This window comes from Periplaneta americana, chromosome 2 (assembly GCF_040183065.1).
Source record: "Periplaneta americana isolate PAMFEO1 chromosome 2, P.americana_PAMFEO1_priV1, whole genome shotgun sequence".
NCBI lineage: Eukaryota > Metazoa > Arthropoda > Insecta > Blattodea > Blattidae > Periplaneta > Periplaneta americana.
The window spans coordinates 168,827,031-168,847,826 of record NC_091118.1 but is presented as its reverse complement, the minus strand read 5'-3'; the positions used below and the strand labels follow the sequence as shown (position 1 = coordinate 168,847,826).

The 20,796-nt window shown below is 34.6% G+C and overlaps 1 protein-coding gene across 1 annotated transcript in view; it reads right to left on the bottom strand.

The window, feature by feature from the left end:
* The window catches only part of Dad (Daughters against dpp), a 221,791-nt gene that overhangs the window by 166,591 nt on the left and 34,404 nt on the right, over positions 1-20,796 (bottom strand). The window contains exon 2 of the mRNA XM_069818868.1: positions 6,682-6,735. Coding sequence (XP_069674969.1) covers positions 6,682-6,735 — 54 coding nt within the window. The remainder of the gene's footprint in view (positions 1-6,681; positions 6,736-20,796) is intronic.

The window sequence follows — 20,796 nt, the reverse complement described above, 5'->3', positions numbered from 1 at the left end:
TTGGTGACCACGGTATATGATAATCACACGCCCTTTCGTCTTCCGTCATAAACTGTCTCTTACTGTCAAAATATGTAATTCATCATCTTATCTGAAACGGAGACCATGTAACGGCTCAATCTATCTACAATGCACTGAAGGGTTACTGTGGTTAACATAAGCGTGGAACAAGCCTTTTAAGACGAAGTCACAAGCCTAGAAACGCACGTGATGTCTGTACGGAAACGAAAACCGATAGACGGTTTAAAATGTAAAGAATAGAGGGGAACGGAGTCCTTATTTTCTTATACTTCTGCTTTTGCAATTATTTTAGAAATCCATTACAAATATAGAGTATAGCTGTCAGTAGATCGAGAGACAAAAGAGTCCAGATTCAAGTCCAGATAAAAGAGCGATATTTTATCTCTGCATCTTATAGAACGGCTCCGGGGATTACTGTCTCCTATAAAATTGAGTACTTACTTTGTCTTTTATTTATTTTTTTATTTTAGTTGGTTATTTAACGACGTTGTATCAACTACGAGGTTATTTAGCGTCGATGAGATTGGTGATAGCGAGATGAGGGCAAGGATTCGCCATAGATTACCTGACATTCACATTACGGTTGGGGAAAACCTCGGAAAAAAACCAAGTAGGTAATCAGCCCAAGCGGGGATCGGACCCGCGCCCGAACGCAGCTTCAGACCGGCAGGCAAGCGTCTTAACCGACTGAGCCACGCCGGTGGCTTGGTCCTTTAATTGTTTTTATAGTGGGTAGTTGGTCTTTCCCAGCTAGAAAGGCGCAGTGGTGTCGTACTGACACACAATCTCCTCCTTTTTTTTTTTTTTTTTATTTTTTTTTATTATTTTTTTTATTTTTAATTTCTACCGGCCAGAGGCCGTTTTCCAAAGTTACCTGTTTTTGTTTTCTGTTTGTTTTCCTTTGTTTCCTTTGTTTTTACTTATACTAATACAATCACAACACCCATGCCCGAGGCGGGACTCGAACCCACAACCCTTCGGACCAAGCGATAGGGACATGCCGTGCCCCTACCGCTTGAGCCATCCGGGCCGGCTGTCCTAAAGCCGAAGTTTAATGAATATAGCTACAGCTACCATCTTGCTTTCCGCGAGCCAAAATTGCGTTTAGGCAAATACGTTATCAACTAAAAATATATTATATATTTGGACAGCTATTGCTTTCGGCTTTTAGCACCGGAAATTCTGGTTTCAAATATGATTTGTAGGCCTGTAATTTACTGAGCATTATTTCAATCTATTCTGAAATATTGAATTTTAGGATGGCGAAGTGCTTGTAATTCCACTGTTATTCCACTAATACTTGTCCAGAAAAAAAAAAATATCCTTTAATAAACCTCTTGATTAGGGCCTACTCATCGAAACTTTTGTTCACCGATTTCAATATTCTTAAAATTAAAATGAGAAAAATGTGTTATATTGCTTCATTAAACATCATAGACCTACACAAAAATCTCAATAAACCCAAATTCTTATGAAAATATTTGGGGCTAAGAGGGATGGAGTTGCAGGAGAATGGAGAAAGTTACACAACGCAGAACTGCATGCATTGTAACTTATTCTTCATATGACATAATTAGAAACATTAAAGCAGACGTTTGAGATGGGCAGGGCATGTAGTACGTATGGGCGAATCCAGAACTGCATATAGTGTGTTAGTTGGGAGACCGGAGGGAAAAAGACCTTTGGGGAGGCCGAAACGTAGATGGGAGGATAATATTGAAATGGATTTGAAGGAAGTGGGATATGATGTTAGAGACTGGATTAATTTTGCACAGGATAGGGACCGATGGCGGGCTTATGTCTGGGCGGCAATGAACCTGCGGGTTCCTTAAAAGCTATTTGTAAGTAAGTAAGTAAGTAAGTTCTGCACAATTACAACGGCAAAACAAACCAAAAAATCAGGCTGCCTATCTTAAGGCGTAGGCAGCGTCGTTTAGTAAGTGTCTTCGGTTATAGGTTCCCAATTCAGATTATTTTATATTCATTCATCCATAATGTTCTGCCCAAGGGCAGGTATTTCACTGCAAACCCAACATTCTCCAGTTTATCCTATTTTCTGCCTTCCTTTTAGTCTCCGCATATGATCCATATATATTAATGTCGTCTATTAACGTCTCGTATAAACCTAAAGTTTTTGTAATTACGTACTGTACATTTAGGCCTATATCCTGGATATGATATCGATGTATACGGTTTATGACAGATTAATATTAGCAGGAGTGTATTGTGCGATATATTTCTTCAAACGTAAGTAACACGTAGTTCGAGTTGTACCCCGAAGAAATGACAAGTTGAAATAAGGTCGCTCTACTCATAAAACTTCAATTCATTCATGTTTCACTTATTGCATTTCAAATTAAAACGTATGGCAATGAATTTATACAGTTAGCTTAAAAATATAGCTACAATAGGAATTATTGAATAAGCTACGCATAGAAGAATAACTATGTTTATTTTAGTCTAAATTGATTATGTTATTTAAAATACTAGTAGCTGATACCAGAATATCTTGTTAACACCTGAAGTTATTTTTGCGCTATGTGTGTGGGTGTAAAATTGAAGCGCATGAAAAGACAAAAGGCCAAAACCTCGACAAAGTAAAATGTCCAAGAAAAAAAAAAGTGCATCTGTATGAAACTAAAGAGGAGAGAGAACAAAAGAGGATGTAACGATGTGAACCATTAAGCTGTTCAAATACAACGAAGCTAGGACTTCTTGCTAAGTAAAGTTTAACCCAACCGTAACCAAGTTCCGTCTATACAACGCATTAAATTAATTGTACTCTTCCAGGGTGGTGTTCAGACGTCGGAACTCGATTTTGGCGCCTAGTACTGACAGGTGAGTTCCGCTCCAGACAACAGGTGTTCACGATTCAAAAATTCCTGCCGGCAACTCAGCATTTATTATATTTTCTGACTGTGAGACAAAGAAACCGTAACAAAAATGCTTTGTTGTAAGCTCCTTGCAACAAGAACATACTTTATAAATATACATTTGCTTGAATCCAAAGGATTTAATAAGATTGGTCACGGCGTACTTCCAAATCTCCACTCGAGAGGGTTTAGAATCAGTACTCAGCGACATCATACTTCCGACGAAGATTGCTGCATTTTAACAAAGGCGCCAGAAAAATAGTTTCATTTTCTTCCATAAATTTATATATGAGAAAATGCAATAGTGAATTATTCGAAAGAGGTTTGTATTGGATCAAGCCAGTATTGGTTAATTGTAAACATCAGGACGCCTCAAAAGGTTAGATTTAGCTACCTTTGACTTCAGTTAAATAGCGAAGGTGAGAAGTTTATTTTGCTTTTGGAGCAGTTGTCTTTGTACTACCTCACACTTTCTATTCGTCTATCAGTCACGCGGATTTCGCTATTTGTAACCTCCCCAAAGAATAGGATATCATCATGTTCATTCTTCAGCTGCAGGCAAAGTTAAACCCAACCTTCGAAACGCCGTGATACCCATAATTTATCAGAAATTTATGAAATGCAACCCAACTTTCTAGACACAATAATATAATTTGATATTTACCTAAGAAGGGTATGTAATGGTTTTAACACAGTCTAGTATATACAGTAACGAAGCTCAATACGTAGTACATATGCATCCACAGGTAGTTGCTAACCACTAGGATCGCTACTATCGCCTCATCACAGACAATGGGAAATAGCACCTGCACAGTCTATTACTCCTAGTACCCTCATAAACTCAAGCTTCGTGACTGTATACACTAGACTGTGGTTTTAAGCTGCCATACCTCTCTCTCTAAACACAAATAATTAATTATTGTAATATAAATAATTTCTATTTTCAAATGTGAACATTTTGAAGAGCGTACATCTACCCAAGATTTTCGTCTTTAAGTCAACTGATTTCATAATCGTCATGAATACTATATCAAGCAAATATTATCTCAATAGTTGTTTCCTATAGATCGAAATGTGCTTCGGTCAATTCATTCGAATAATCGTCGCCGTTTAGACACAATTCTAAAGTGGTGGAGGTAACCATAGGCTGTGGCCTTAGAAACACCAGAATATAGATATGCCTATTGACAATTCAATGCTACTTGCGAATGGCGACTGTTTTAATCTGATAGATATATTATCATCTTTCTCTAGAATAGGTGGTCTTCCTGAGCAAAGTTCATCTTCAAGGCTTAGGTCTCCATCACTGAATAGCTTAATTACTTTGATATTTTCCTATTACTGATCACCCCTTCGCTTTCCACTTCACATACATTTTCATCTGCTAATTGCATCCATAGGCCTACTTTTTTTTTTTTTTTCAAAATAAAAGCGGAAGCACTCAAATTCCGTTTGGTCCTCGCATACCTACAATAGATCGTACATACAAATTGTCTGTTGCTTAGCAACTCAGAAAAAAATGAGAATATTATTTTATACTAACCGTACCCGTGCGCTCCGCTGCACTTGTTAGAAATAAATATAAATTAATTACATAATTAAAATAGGACATTTGGTCCAGGGAACATCCGTGTTTGATAGAAGGTTAAATCGTTTAATATGTTACGTAATTTAAATTGTATTTAAATAATTAAAGTGCGATCACTGTGGTCCAGGACCATTCATTTGGTGCAATGATAATTCCTTTAACATGTTTCTTAATTGTTATTACATGCTAATAATTAAAATATGATCATTAGGTTCAGAGAACATCCGTTTTTGGTGCAAGGATAATTCGTTTAACATTTTTCTAAATTAGTAATTTTAGATATTACAGGCCTACGTATCATTTTTTTTTCAAATTAATTTTATGAACTACTGAATAGACAATATTCATAACTTGCTTCCTGTAAGTTAAATGTCTGATTTTCAATAATGCACTACACATGTTCTCCAGAAGTTTGTCATTCCGAAAGGGGCCGGAAAGACAATCTGAACTTTTCCAGGTGATTCATTTCACGAAACCTACAGCCCGTAACCGAATGTTATATCAGATGGGTTAACATGGGTCTTGTCAGTTACAATATATTTCAATACGTGTGCAGAAAATGTTAGTCAGAACGTTCGCTAAAGCAAGAACAAACAAAAAGTAAAAATAGCCGAAATTCCTGTAACTCACAAGGGAGCCAAGGCGTCCTTTGTAAATATTCTTAGAAACATGCGGCAGATAATCAAAAACGACAGAAAACATATGGTCGGCATGGTTCAGAATCCGTGAAGTCATAGAGAAGGCAGACTATTGCCAGTACAGGAACAAGTTGTCTGGTTGGTACAGGTTGTTTCTACCTAAAGACGATCACTCACTAACACACATGAAGTGTCGTAAACATGGTTCATGGCAAACCAAATATCACTCATTACAAGCGTACAGTTTTCCCAACAAGTTAGAGAGTGAGCTTTCCACTTCTGAAACCCGGTTCAAATTCTTGCACATTCAAGTGGAGTTTGTGGCCAAGAAACACAATATGGGTATAGATTTTCTCGGTTTACTCCCACTCTGACATCACTTCTTCATTTCCACATCAGACCTGTCAACCAGCACCGGCACGTTATCTGATTTCACTCACTTGAGTTGAAAACAGGTTAAAGCAGACTGGGAAAAAATTGAAGCTACTTAGTTGTAATTATATCAAGGACTTGCATTGCAGTTAATTCCCAAATTCTTTTCTTTTTAAGAAATTATTTCATTACTGAAGCACGAATACAAAGCTTCGTATTACAGTTAAAATCCAATTCTGGAGAAAAGTACTGAATAACTTTCGTTCATTTTTGTCACGAAAAATCAATGAAACGTAAAGTTTCTGCATGACGACTTCCCTTCTGCCCAACGAACAAATTTGAAGTTTCTGCAGAAAGAGTAAATTTTTACTAATTTTAGGACACGAGTAATGATAAAACTTAAAGTTTCTACTTTACAGTTCAATTTTTACCGATTTCAAGAGGGAAATAATATACCTACCAGCATGTCTTATAGTTAACTTCTTAATAATTCTAACTGTGCAATAATTACAGCACAAGTTTTTTTTTTTTTTTTTTTGTAATTAAAGACAAGAATAATGGGTTAAATTTTACGTTTTTCTCGCATCAGAAGATGAATAATATTGTTCAAGGATATGTAACTTCATCGATTTCTCTACACAATTTCATGGCAACAAACTCAAGAAAGGATAATTTTTAAATAGCTCACAAATGCAATGTTAAAATATGTTGCAAAAACCAGCTTCGTACCATTTTTGCCAGCTTATAAAGAGGCTGCTTAACTGATCGGTGTTTAATATTTCTCCATTACACTGGCGAAAACACGAATCGCAGATAGCGTAAGTCTGCACATCACAAAGCTGTGTTGACACGTCTAATTGATTTTTAGTTTGCATAATATTTAATCAAGAGCATGAGCGCAGCTTCTTTACAGCAGGTACAAAATATTTTGTTTGTACTATTTGCAGCATCGACTTGGTAAGCAGCACACAACTTGAATCGTTTTATAACGTGACAACTATACACAACAGTACAGACACAGTATTTAGCAATTTAAGTGGGGTTCAAAGATAATACGAGTATTCTGTACCTCGAAAATTATCGACCATCAATAAGAGAATTTTCTCTCTAGACTCTACTTAGCGACATTACTACTGTTGTCGTTGTATGTTAATTCATATCGAGGGTTAAGCAAGCAGGTTGAACTCACCTTCCGGTTTTAGTCGTTCCCTCGCAAACCTGCAGTAAGGAGGCGGAGGTGACTCTGAAACAAAAGAGAACACATCAGCACTTCTAGTTAACATACAGTGCGGTCATCATGGCATGCGACATTTTGTGAAAGTGCATGAATCAGACTAGACAAGTAAATGTCGAAGTTAGTCACACAGATAGGGAAAAATTAAGAAATGTCTGTAACAACGCATCACTATACGCTGACTTCTGACTCCAATACGAATAATAATAATAATAATAATAATAATAATAATAATAATAATAATAATAATAATAATAACAATAATAATAATAATAACAATAAAAATAATAATAAGTGGCGCTATAGTCCTTCAAGGGCAGAGACCGACCAGCTGGCTGCTGACCTCACATCCACATCCCGAAGCAGAGGTTGACGATCATCCAACAGAATGGAGGTATCGTGTGGTTCATATGGTTAGCACGCTGGTCCACCAAGCCGTTATAGATGATAATAATAATAATAATAATAATAATAATAATAATAATAATAATAATAATAATGATTTATTTAACCTGGCAGAGTTAAGGCCATACGGCCTTCTCTAACACTCAACCAGGAGTAAAACTGCGTTACAAGAAACACTTCAAAGTACACTACAATTTTACACACAAAACTGAATAAGATAATAATAAGTTAATAAAATGTAAACAACAAGTAAGTAGAAATCAGACATAATAATATAACATACAGAAAGAAAGAAAAAAGCATAATAAAATGTGAACAGCAGGTCAAAATAAATGAGACATACAATATATAAAAAATAAGACAATTATTGATAATAAAATAATAATAATAATAATAATAATAATAATAGATGGCTTTCGTAATCGAATTTCGCTGCCTTTCGTAGCTCTCCAAGTGCATCACGATACTGAGTGGGCACCGGTTCCATACGCTGGCCAAACTTTCATGAGAATTTGTCTCCTGTAAGTCCGTATACTCCATTTATTTATGCCTGCAAATCTCAACGCTATAATCTGTACCCACTAAATCATTCGCACTCAACCACAATTGTAACAAAATACAAGAACTCTAATTCCTTATAGCAGTCATACATGAACCTTCGACTTGTTTCTAACTGCAGTATAGCCTATATCTTCATCCCTTATGGATGACTGACAATGAATTATTGGCATCCACATACCGTACGCAGACAGGGATAATTGCATCAGACTTGATAAAATTTATAGTTCTAGAGACGAGAAAGAGAGCAAAAAAAACTAAAATTCTGTGCAGTAGTATAACACATTTCAATCTAATGAAGGAGTGCGTTATAGTAAATATCACATTATTCATTCATAAATAGATTTAAATGTTTACTTTGATAGTTCGTGTTTGACAGGAAGATTGATGAAGTGTTTATGAAAAAGAGAGCATCGGTGTCTTGGCTCCACATCCGACTCTACCATGACTTTTCAAATTCGTCTTTGTATGTTGATTGCGATTAATTGATTTAATATGGAAATGGAGTAAAATACTAGTTCCAATTTCATAAAATGGGTTGCATAATATCTTAAAACACAGCAATTAGGAGTAAAAATACTGATGCAAGATCTTACATACGATTTAACTGTGGTATATAGTTTATGCTCTGAAAGAATATGGCAATTTTTTGCACTTTTCTGAAGTAGGCATGTAGGTATAAGCCTTTACTATGCCATGCTGGACTATAGTGAAGGACTTTCAGGATTCTGACGGAAATAAGAACTGGTCAGGCCAAAAGGCTCCATTCTCTCCAGATGATGACAATAATCATGTAGTTTTCATGGAGTAAGGTCACTTGTTGAACTGTTCTGGTCTCACCTTTCCAGAAGCCATTTCTTCTTCTTCTTCTTCTTCTTCTTTTTCTTCTTCCTGTTTCTTGTCTTATCTACTTGTTGAAATCATTTCGTTTAATCTAACTGTGCTTTTCTTTAAATTAACCATAGGTGTTAATAATAATAACAATAATAATAATAATAATAATAATAATAATCATAATAAATAGAACTAATAGCAATAGTAGTGGTGATATGTGGTAGTAGTAAGCTTATTAGAGTTGCCTGTAGTAGTTGTGATGGTGAATTATGACTATGAAGGAAGATATAGAATAATTGAAGGGTTCAGAACCATAGTGGGCCAAGCGCCATTTACTAAAACCGTAGAAAACGAGGGTTAAAATGAAGTTATTACCATAATTCAATGGAAACATATAGCAAGTACATATACAAACTATATGATATGTCAATCTTCATTAAACTATGGTATTCACTTAATTTTAACCCCTGCTTTCTCCATTTTTAATAATAATAATAATGATAATAATAACAATGATAATAATAATAATAATAATAATAATAATAATAATTATAATAAATAGAACTAATAACAATAGTAGTGGTGACATGTGGTAGTAGTAGTAAGCTTATTAGAGTTGCCTGTAGTAGTTGTGATGGTGAATTATGACTATGAAGGAAGATATAGAATAATTGAAGGGTTCAGAACCATAGTGGGCCAAGCGCCATTTACTAAAACCGTAGAAAACGAGGGTTAAAATGAAGTTATTACCATAATTCAATGGAAACATATAGCAAGTAATATAAAGTATACATATACAAACTATATGATATGTCAATCTTCATTAAACTATGGTATTCACTTAATTTTAACCCCTGCTTTCTCCGTTTTTAATAATAATAATAATAATAATAATAATAAATAGAACTAATAGCAATCGTAGTGGTGACATGTGGTAGTAGCAGTAAGCTTATTAGAGTTGCCTGTAGTAGTTGTGATGGTGAATTATGACTATGAAGGAAGATATAAAATAATTGAAGGGTTCAGAACCATAGTGGGCCAAGCGCCATTTACTAAAACCGTAGAAAACAAGGGTTAAAATGAAGTTATTACCATAATTCAATGGAAACATATAGCAAGTAATATAAAGTATACACATTCAAACTATATGATATGTCAATCTTCATTAAACTATGGTAATCACTTAATTTTAACCCTTTCTTACTCCGTTTTCAATTAATGGCGCTTGGCCCACTATGGCTCTGAACCCTTCAATTTAGACAGGTATTTCTTTCCACTAGATCGGGCCAGCAGAACATTACAAGTCGAACGTAAAGTAACAAGAGAAACTGAAAAAAATGCCTTTCTGTTAGGTGCTACTGAAATTGTTAATTCGTATTCTTTTTTAACTTTGTTTGATCTAAGTGTGTTTTTCTTTAAATTATCCATAGATGTTAATAATAATAAATATTCAGAACCATAGTGGGCCAAGCGCCATTTACTAAAACCGTAGAAAACAAGGGTTAAAATGAAGTTATTACCATAATTCAATGGAAACATATAGCAAGTAATATAAAGTATACATATTCAAACTATATGATATGTCAATCTTCATTAAAGTATGATATTCACTTAATTTTAACCCTTGCTTTCTCAGTTTTTAATAAATGGCGCTTGGCCCACTATGGCTCTGAACCCTTCAATTTAGACAGGTATTTCTTTGCACTAGATCGGGCCAGAAGAACATTACAAGTCGAACGTAAAGTAACAAGAGAAACTGAAAAAAAGCCTTCCTGTTAGGTGCTAACATATTAACTGTAGCTACTGCAGTGAATTATGTAAACCAACTTCGAGGTAACTTTGTTCGGACAATAACTACGACGCAAAAGAATAATATTTGAAGTACAGTAGTATAAGAGTGAATGCGTATGGCGCACACACACAATGCACGCGGCGAGAGGCACAATTAATATTAACTTCGATGTCTGTAATCACATAAAATTAAGTTTCTCATCGTCATGTCAGTGAGTGAGATGACGTTTGCTAATTAAGAAGGGACGAGCTTGGGATAGGCGGTCGAAGTCTATTTTACAATAAGATTCTGACTTCATGCACGAAAACATAATGGAAACCCACTAAATTCATACAGGCCTACCAACACAACAGATTCCATAGTGACTAATTAATTTTCTTCCGGAACAATTAATAATAATAATAATAATAATAATAATAATAATAATAATAATAATAATAATAATGTAACAGTTCGATTATAAATTTTAATTTTCGCTACATGATCAACTCTCGGATTTCAGAGAACACTGATCTGAACTAGGCTGCAGATCGCCAAGTCGTAAGTCCCTCGTTAAATTTAATTCTGGCCCCCCCAAAAACAATCTGTCAGGTATGTCTTGTTTCAAGCCTGAAGCATTCTCAAGATCCTACCTGATGGGCCTTGTCCTTCGGAGGATTGTTTGGTATGCGCTTTAAAATTCCAAAGGTCTTTTTTTTTTTCTGTGTCGGCCCGAACCTTTGTTGCCAACAAAAAGACCGGTGGGGACGCAAAAGGATTTCGCCAAAGAAAACAACACACAGTTTTTATCCGGGGGTAAAATATTTGTATTTGCGAATTCCTACAGGGGCCAGAATTCAATTTCATCCTTGCATACACATATTAATTGCAGATTTAATAATTGGTACAAAATATGACAAGGTTTTGAATGTTCAACTGTGGGAAATGTGGCATTTATTTTTGCTTTGCAACTCTAATAAATAGGCCTACTTAAGGCAATAAATCAGCATAATTATAAATTATACAGAATGTCGGAAAAATATAAAAGTAATTAAAAGTTAGGTATTTGATATTTATTAGTTTGAATAATAATAAGGAAATAATTTATTATTAATATCAATGTGCTAGCCAACAGCTGTTAGCTAATAACGGACTATTACAATGAATAAAATAAATACAACAAAACCGAAAACAAAAATTACAATGATAACAAATTTTATACAAGTACGCCTATATGAAATTAAATCTATAAATTATTGTAAATTGAAGAAATTGAAAATATGTTAACAGATACAAAAAACAGAACAATAATAATAATGAAAAATTAAAGACTAACAAAGATGGACTTGATATCAACCATTGATACTGCTTTTCACGACATTGATTCCAATGCACAACTGTGCGAAAAAGCATGCTTAAGTGTCCAAGATCGTCTTCAGAGATGTGTAGACGCAGAGGGGCAATTTGAAGAAAAAAATTATATAAATAAATAATCAAATAAATTAAGTTGCAGCTCAAAAATGGATAGTGACTTTTGGGCCACCCTGTATCATAAAATATGAAAGAATTTTGATGGCGTTAATTGCATTCTATACTCAGTGCCAATAGCATTAGCAGAAATAGTTTAGAATATTAAATTCAACATTTTGTCTGCCGATTGTAATAATAGCACTGAAATTTCCTCCCAAAACAATCTGTGCCAGTGTTTTAGTTTTGTTTGCTAAGTAGAATCTGTAGCTGTAACCGAGATAATTCGTCAGTGATCGAATAAAAACTGCTCTGAGATGTATTTATCTACAGGATGCGAAACTGCAAATAAACAAAAAAATGTTACAGCACTGCTAGATGAGAGTAGAAAGTCTCGAGACAGGGACTTCAACCCGGGTCTCTCAGTGCGGCGGAAAGGAGTGTAACGCACAGAGCTTTCACATTCTGTTTGTCAAATATCGAGGCCGTCGTCATTTTCTCAATCGCTGCAGGGGAACTACTTTGCACGCTATTATCTTCCACCTTCGCACACAAAAAAGTAGAATTAATTTTATATAAAATTTTACGTCTTTGCAAGTCAGTGCGTGTGTAGTGGGGACCGAAAATACCGCGACAATAAAAAAGTCAGGAATGATATATGCTAAGCATGATGTCTGGTTTATTACTAATACGTGGCTGTAAGGAGGACGTTAGACGGCGCCACCTGAAGGCAGGCAGGCGGCAGTGTGATCTCACGCCGAGGTAAAAGCTGGCAACCGGCGACCCGCGAGCAACTGCAAACGCTTTCTATCACTTGATGCTTGTGTACTACAGTTCCGACCCTCATGATGGGCTCCGGTCTGTCAAGGTTATTTATTATTGGGCACGTAAGGAACAATGAGGATCTCTTGTGAATGACCCATTATGAGGGTGGAGAACGTTTCAACGAGAGTCCACGTTGGGCCCAAGGTGTGATTTACGAATGCAACAATAGAGATCTTTCTTTGCTTCCGGGATGTTCTTCTCTTGCCAAGATGTAAGGGCCCGTAAAATCGTTATTATAATCTAATATAGGAAGGCTGTGGGGTAGGTCGAAATTGTTTAACTACGAAGTGCGGTTATTGCGAGAGGATCATTATTTATTTCTGGGCCTACTGGCCTTAGCTATGCCAGATTAAATAAATAAATATATATAAACAATAATAATAATTATTTAAATAATAATAATTATTATTAAATAAATAAATATTAAAATATTATTTTGTTATTAGTTATAAACACGAGGAAACTGAGATGCACCAAGCAGTATATATGCAGGTTTTATCATAAATATGACCGAAAAAGGAATGAAGAAATTTTAGAACAATTAGAAGTAGAGTCAGTAGAAGAAAAAATCACCAGATACAAATTCAATTGGCTAGATCATGTAAGAAGAATGGAAAATTCAAGAATCCCAAAAATTATGATGCAGTATAAACCTAGAGGACATCGTCGACCAGGAAGACCGTTAAGAAGACTGCTAGATGGGGCCGAAACAGGTCTACAGAGGCCTAATTCGTGAAGGATGATGATGATGATGATGATGATGATGACTGACTTATGACACTAAATTTGTCGCGAAGTTTCGCGGAAAATTTGCTCTTCCCGCGCAAAATCTCTATATTGGATAAAAACTAAATAAGGGCATTTTTTAAATTATTTTATGCACTACATAGTTTTGAAGATGTTTGCCGCAAAAGAATAAGGGGACAATTTATTTGGTAATTCTATTATTCTCTTTAGTGATCTACAACTCTACTGACCAATGATAAACCTAACTGGGTTTCTGCATAAAACTGAGTTAATTATGAATAAAGTTGATTTACAAAAGGTACAGTTATTGTAATAGCTTTATTTCGCTATGAATACTGCAAATACAATGCCGCGTGTAAGATTACAGCTAAAAGATTGTGTATGAATGACATTACACAGTGGAAAAAAAAACTCACGGAATTTTTACGAAATTACTGATATATTTTAACCATAAGTACAAGAAGTTATTTTATTTATTTCTCACGAAAAATGTGAACAATTTCACCAAAGAAACCTAGCCGTGTTTGTAGGGAATACAAATCTGTAAACGTATTATGATGCTGCAGTAAAAAATTAGATAAGAAAAATGGTTTTTGGCAAAATTACTTCCAAGTAAAAATAAATTACAGGCAGGCAAAATTAAGAAATTAAAAAAATCTGCAGTGGTGGCTACAAATGACAGAATGAAAAATTAAGACATAAGGAGCAATTGGGAATTTTTACTTTAGATGGTTATTTAACGACGCTGTATCAACTACTAGGTTACTTAGCGTCGATGAGATTGGTGATAGCGAGATGATATTTGGCGAGTTGAGGCCGAGGATTTGCATTCACATTACGGTTGGGGAAAAACCTGCAACTGGGAATATTTTGTGTAAAACTTATGACATAATTACAAAAAACTATAAGTGATCGAAGTACAAAGAGTGAATGTAAAATACATCTGAAACTGATTGTCGAAGACTAAATCAAAGAAGACTTGTATCAATGGAGCAACAAAGATTTGCCGAGGACAAATCCTTCAGAAGAAAAAGAAGTACCGTAGGCTATTAGGAACAAAAGACGATGACTATGAAGGAGAAGGGGAAGAAAACTTATATAATTCTTACTGTTCGAATGGAATTGCTAATTTCACTTTCATGAAATATTCTGCCACATTGTTCACTGTACTGCAACTATTACGAAAATGACATAATAGGTCTACTTCATATTATTCAGTACGTTTTAATTTGCATCATAAGAGCATAACGAAATGATCAAATATGGATATGTAAGTCGAATGTTTCGTTTCGTACGTCAGAGACAATGACACATTCTCGATCATGAATTAAATATGAAACTACAATAGCAGTATAAAAATAAACATGCGCGAATGAAAACACTTCCGTAACAGCAGGAACATTTACATGGTTTAATGCAGATTGTTTATTACAAACACAAAATACAAGCATAATCCGTAAGTTTTCCATATTAGATCCACTGGCATGTTCCCTAACTTATAAGACCCTACTAGCTGCCGGTAACTTACATCTTCCCATTCAATGTTATCTTTAGCGAATTCATTCATTTTTAACATAGACTACTCTATAGGCCTAAGCTTACAGTCTTCTTAAAATTCATATTAACAAAAGCCCAACGAAGAGGTTCGCCAATTGAATTTCAGATATCTACTTTATAAATGTAAGCTACTATAATTTACTGAGAAAAATCATTAAGATCAATAATTAGTATTTAAATGTAACAAATGCATACAAAATAACTCTTTGTAATAAATTTCATCATCATCCTCCTCCTTCACGATTCTTGACCAGGTGCTCCGTTTCGGCACAAAAAAAAAAGTCAGACGTTTTAAAGGTCGTCCTAGTCTTTTCCTTCCAGTGTGTCGGTAATGCAAAATTCTGTTGCCGTCCATTTTTACAAAGACTCTAACCTATGGTATGTTGTATCCAATGTTGCCTGGAGGGCCTACATTTCTGATTGTTTCTAAACTAAATATTAATTTGTAATTCTTATAAAATTTCTCCATTTATTTTTTTGGTCAAATAAAGTGTAGGTCTATACAGTTATTTTTTTTTCAAAAAGTCATCTTTACAATATGTAAAGTTGTTAAATCTTAATTTAGAACTGACAAAATTTCGCTATCTTACAGAAAAGTTGAACTGCTAAGGTGTGTAAACTTAGGCCTATTAATTTTGTTCTTTTTTGAAGATTAATTGGTTTGCAAATTTGATTCAATATGTCCAATACATGTTGGTATTTAAATAATTCATAATTTTAACTCCATTTCATTAAGTTCATGTTTATTTGATCGTCTGCATTACAATGTTGTAACTCAATGAAAGCAAGGAGGAAAGCGCTTGTATGTAATTTAACTTTAATAATATATTTTATAAGATACCCTCAACCACTTCGACAATGGACTTTTCGATCAAAGGGCAACAGCGTGGACACGATGGCGTCAGCTTTTCTAATGACCTTACAACAGGTGGATACATTCTATGAGCAAGAGGTTCAGAGTTCATCTCTGACGCCTGAATGCTTGTAAGGCTGACGCCTGTGCTGTTTGCGAAAGGCGCCTGAAGCAAAATAAAGAATAGAATTCCAATAACTTTCCCGCCATATAAAAATATTTACACTTCATGCATGTAATTATCAAATGCATAACAAAGAGACTGCAATAAAATTCAGTCGTGTACACAATATTAAACAGCAGATTATGAGGAGTTTAACCACAGTCTAGTATATACAGTCACGAAGCTCAATACGTAGTAAATATGCATCCATAGATAGTTGCTAACCACTAGGATCGCTATTATCTCCTCATTACAGACAATGCGAAATAGTACCTGCACAATCCCTAGTACCCTCATAAACTCCAGCTTCGTGACTGTATATATTAGACTGTAGTTTAACTTTGAATTGGCATATTATGTTCTAACCATCTAAATGGGACAATGGGTATCAAAAGCGGTAATTCGTTTCTTATCATTCTTTCGTTAACAGATATAGCCTATCGGTCTTACTAATAAAAACTCTATATACAGACGTTTAACTGTCTTATACAATGAGTAGCTCGTTTATAAGTCTTGTGGAAATTCCTTACTAATAATCACTACGTACGTCGTGTATAACAGTATGACTGTTACACAGCTACGTCATAGTTTCGTCATTACTTCGTTACGAAAGTTAATAGAATATCTGAGGTTCTCTATTGCATCCGATAGAGCGCTGTAGTGTGGCGTGTTAAATATCGATAGTACAACTGGCTCCAATCGATTACCACACTACATTTTGGTCAAAGACTACAAGCTACAGCAATATTATTCTAATAATTCTATGATCTTTGGTTTGTTCTTCTGTGGTTACAAGGTAACCATCGTCATAAAATGACAGTCGATACGAACAGCTGTTAGAGGGCGGCCATTTTTTCGCTACATACAACACTTAAACAAGGGGTTTCGTGCATATAACTACTGCAAAGCAATTCCCATTGTATAGTTACAGCCTGTTTATACGTCCATAGCTTATTCACGGTTTATTAGTAACGTTTTCTGTCTCAACTCTGCATAAGTCTCGTATAAAAACTATACACGGTTTATTAGTAAGACTGTAAGTTAATACTAATTTTTCCGGCGCATGGATAGATACAATGGTGGTGAAACTTGACAGCCTATTCTTAGTAGGCCTATTAACATCAGCATCGCACTCTACAAACCTTATTTATTGAGAATAAAGTTACAAATTCTAGTTAATGTTTGGGCCCTAGTGTTATGAGGAAATATAAAAAGAAAATTATTTTCATATGTTCATGAATCCAATATAAAAATAAACATGCTAGTGATAGTAAAACGATATTCTAGCAGAATGAGTCCGAGCTTTCGCCATGAGATTACTTGACGCTCATGTTACAGTTGAGGAAAACTTTGGGGGGGGGGGGTGAACCTGAACAGGTAATCGGTAATGTCAGAATTCGAACCCACGTTTAAGCGCAGCTTCAAAACTTCCCCCGTTCGTCACCTGCAGACTACGGCAGTGTTCTTGGTTTGTTCTCTACTCACTGCTATGGAAATACGGGAAAATTAAAAAAAATATATATTTACGCGGACAGACGAACACATAGAAGAGGCAGATGACATATCAAAAACCACTTTTTTTAAATATAGTTAAGGAATGTTAGAGATTCTGCAATAGTTTCTTCAGTCATTCATTAGATTCCGCTGAACATACAACAGTTTACTTACTATGGTGTCTATAACATTATGTTTAACATATGTACCATCAAATATGTAGGCCTAATTGCATTATTATTGATTCTGAATTAGATATATTCTATTTCATTTTCATCACAATAATCAACAAAAACAATAACAATCATAAATAGGTTTTAGTAGGCCCGTTTTAACCAAATACAGAACTATGTTTAAAGGTTAATGGTTAATCTATCGACTATTCCTTTCGTATGTAACCTTCTGGTTCATATTCTCTGCTTATTATAGACACTTTGATTTTATTCACTACGAAATATATCGAATTCAATCATTTTGTTTTTCGACTTAATAAAAGGCTGATTATATTTTCAGTTTTTATAAATTCTTACGGTTTTATAAAAAAAAATGACTACCGGCGTAGCTCAGGCAGCTGTACTGATTGTTTGGTTGAGATTTTTCTGAGGTTTTTCCGAACTGTAAAGTGAACGTTAGGTGACTCATGGCGAATTCTGGCGTCATCTCGTTATCACCAATTCCAGTGACGATAAATAACCTAGTAGTTGAAAGAGCGTCGTTAAATTATCATCATCATCATCCTCATCATCATCATCATCATCATCATCAACAACAGCAGCAGCAGCCTAATAACGCGTTACGAACTTCTTCCATCTCTTGCGTAGTCTTCCCAAAGATCTTTCCCAGGAAGAGAGTAAGGAAGAATTTACCGTGGTATCCTGGATGTCATTCTGTTGAAACGTTGAAGCCAATTTTGCCTGTAATTCTTTAAATAATCAGTTATTAGAGTTATTCGCCGCTTGTGTAAAATTTCCTAATTTGTATTGTGGTCGAATAAAATATTTCCAACAGTCCTAAAATTTCATTTCAGCTGTGGTAAGTCTATGTTCGTCTTGTTTCTTGATGGTCATGCCTTACTTCCATACATGTAGCTACTGTAAGTAATGTTCTACCCAAAATTGTATACGGTATGCTTTCAATCTTATATGTACAGTATATAAATAATAGACTAAAAATCAAATAAATGATATCCATTTCGTTGCAAGTATATTTTAATTCCACTTTGAATATGATAAATTCGTGATTCATACGTAAGAACAGCTTTAATAAGAGTCTAAGTCTCTGACTTACTATACGTATATGTTACTGCGTTATCTAACTATGCTCACTGCAGTGGTTTTTCAGCGTCTGTAAGAGTTAAAACGATTTGGTCATCGTAAATATAGCTCGGAGAAAACTTTTCGCAGTCTGCCAAGAGGTACTTGGGAAAACCACGGCAAACCTCAAAGAAAGCCAACCACGGGAATCGAACACTGGATCGCCCTATACTAACCAAGCACGCTAGCGCAGGGCTAGTCCATTCCGTCCGAACGTGAGAACCCATTCCAGCTTCGACCTCCTGACCTTCAGAGTATGTGAAAGTCTGAATGATATAATTCCGGCAGAAATACAGAAATCATGTAGCGCTTGTAGACTGAGAAGTGCATGTGTCCATAGTCGCCATTTTGGAGGATAGTCCCCGAAAAGAACCAGGTACTTAATGTTACCTTTAATCTAAAGGTGGTTGTGGGGGTGTGGTGGGGGGAAGCAGCGAGCCGGCCGGCCATCCTGCTAGAAAGAAGGAAGGCAAGAGAGACAGAGAGAGCGGGTAACACGGCACACACAGACAGACGCAATTAGAAGAGTGGCGCCAGTCGAAGTCGACCAGGCTGGCTCGCCGAGTACCCGACACACGATAATCTCGCAGCCCAAGTAGTCCACGTATGCAAAGTTTCTCAAGCGGAAGAACAAACTTGATATAACCACTAGGAAGACATTAAGCCCGCTTCGTGTTACAAAACACACCAAGCTCTTTAAGGTTGTTCTTGAAACATCCCTGCACAGCCCTTCAGTCTTTTTATTTACATACACGTATGTTGCCCGTCAATTCCACTCCAAACACGTGTTGACAGGTGTATAACATGTCTCTGCAGAACGAAATATTGACTATTTTTTCAACGGGATAAACATATTTAACACTGGACTAAATACGAAATATTACACTGCTGGGACTGAATGAAACAAATATTGAAGATGATAAGTAGCTATATAAATAGGGCACTTACATTTTTAGTACTTTTGCAAAACAACACATTCACTTCCCTATTTAAATTATTATTATTACTGTTATTATTATTATTATTATTATTATTATTATTATTATTATTAGTAATCATTATCATCATTGCATTTATACACCCACTTAAAATTTGAATTACATCACTTAATTTTTAGTATTAGGTCTATATTACGCAAATGGAACTACACCAAGCACGAGGGTGCAAATTATAAATTTTAAACATTGTATAGGGTATATAATTGGTAATTTAAATTCTATTACTATTATAATAATTATATATATTACTATTACTATTATAATAAAAAATGGTTTAACATAAATTATCTTTCTATCAACGAAAATAAAACCATAATTATTCCATTCTCATTGTCTGAAAAATGTAACAAACCTCCTACATCTATATTAAGTATTAAATTACATAATTCTGATTGTTGTCTTATACAGTGTAAATGTCCGATTATTAAAGAGTCCTCTGAAGTTAAGTATTTAGGTATAATTTTCGATAATCATTTAAAATGGAACCAACACATTAATTACCTTTGTAATAAATTACGTAAAATAGTGTATTATTTTGTTTTATTGAGGAATTACTTGTCAATAAGTTTATTACGTACAATATATTTAACTTTATTTCAATCGGTAATTATGTATGGAATTATAGGATGGGGTAGCTCATTTAAATCCAATTTAATCTAGTTTATTTATTACAGAAGAAAATAATTAAATATGTCTTCCATCTCAAAATTTGTTTCTAGACTTTAATGTACTTAACGTAAGACAAATTTATTATACTGTATTAATAAAATCCATACATAAAAATCGAAATAATTTTGAATTGTATTCTCATAGTTATGAAACAAAAGGTATGAATTCTTTATGATTGTTTGAACCAAAATGCAGCAGCATTTAATCATAGTAGTAATTTAGGCCCAAGAATATATAACACATTTATATTTAAATATCCTAATCTTGTCAATTCTAATAGTTCTAGTATTAAATTAAAAAAGTTATGTATGGATTTTATAAAAATTGAAAAATTGCAAATTTAAATTTATATACTATAATTGCACAGTAGACATAAGACAAATTGTATTGTATAATTATTAATTTCAATTCAGGAA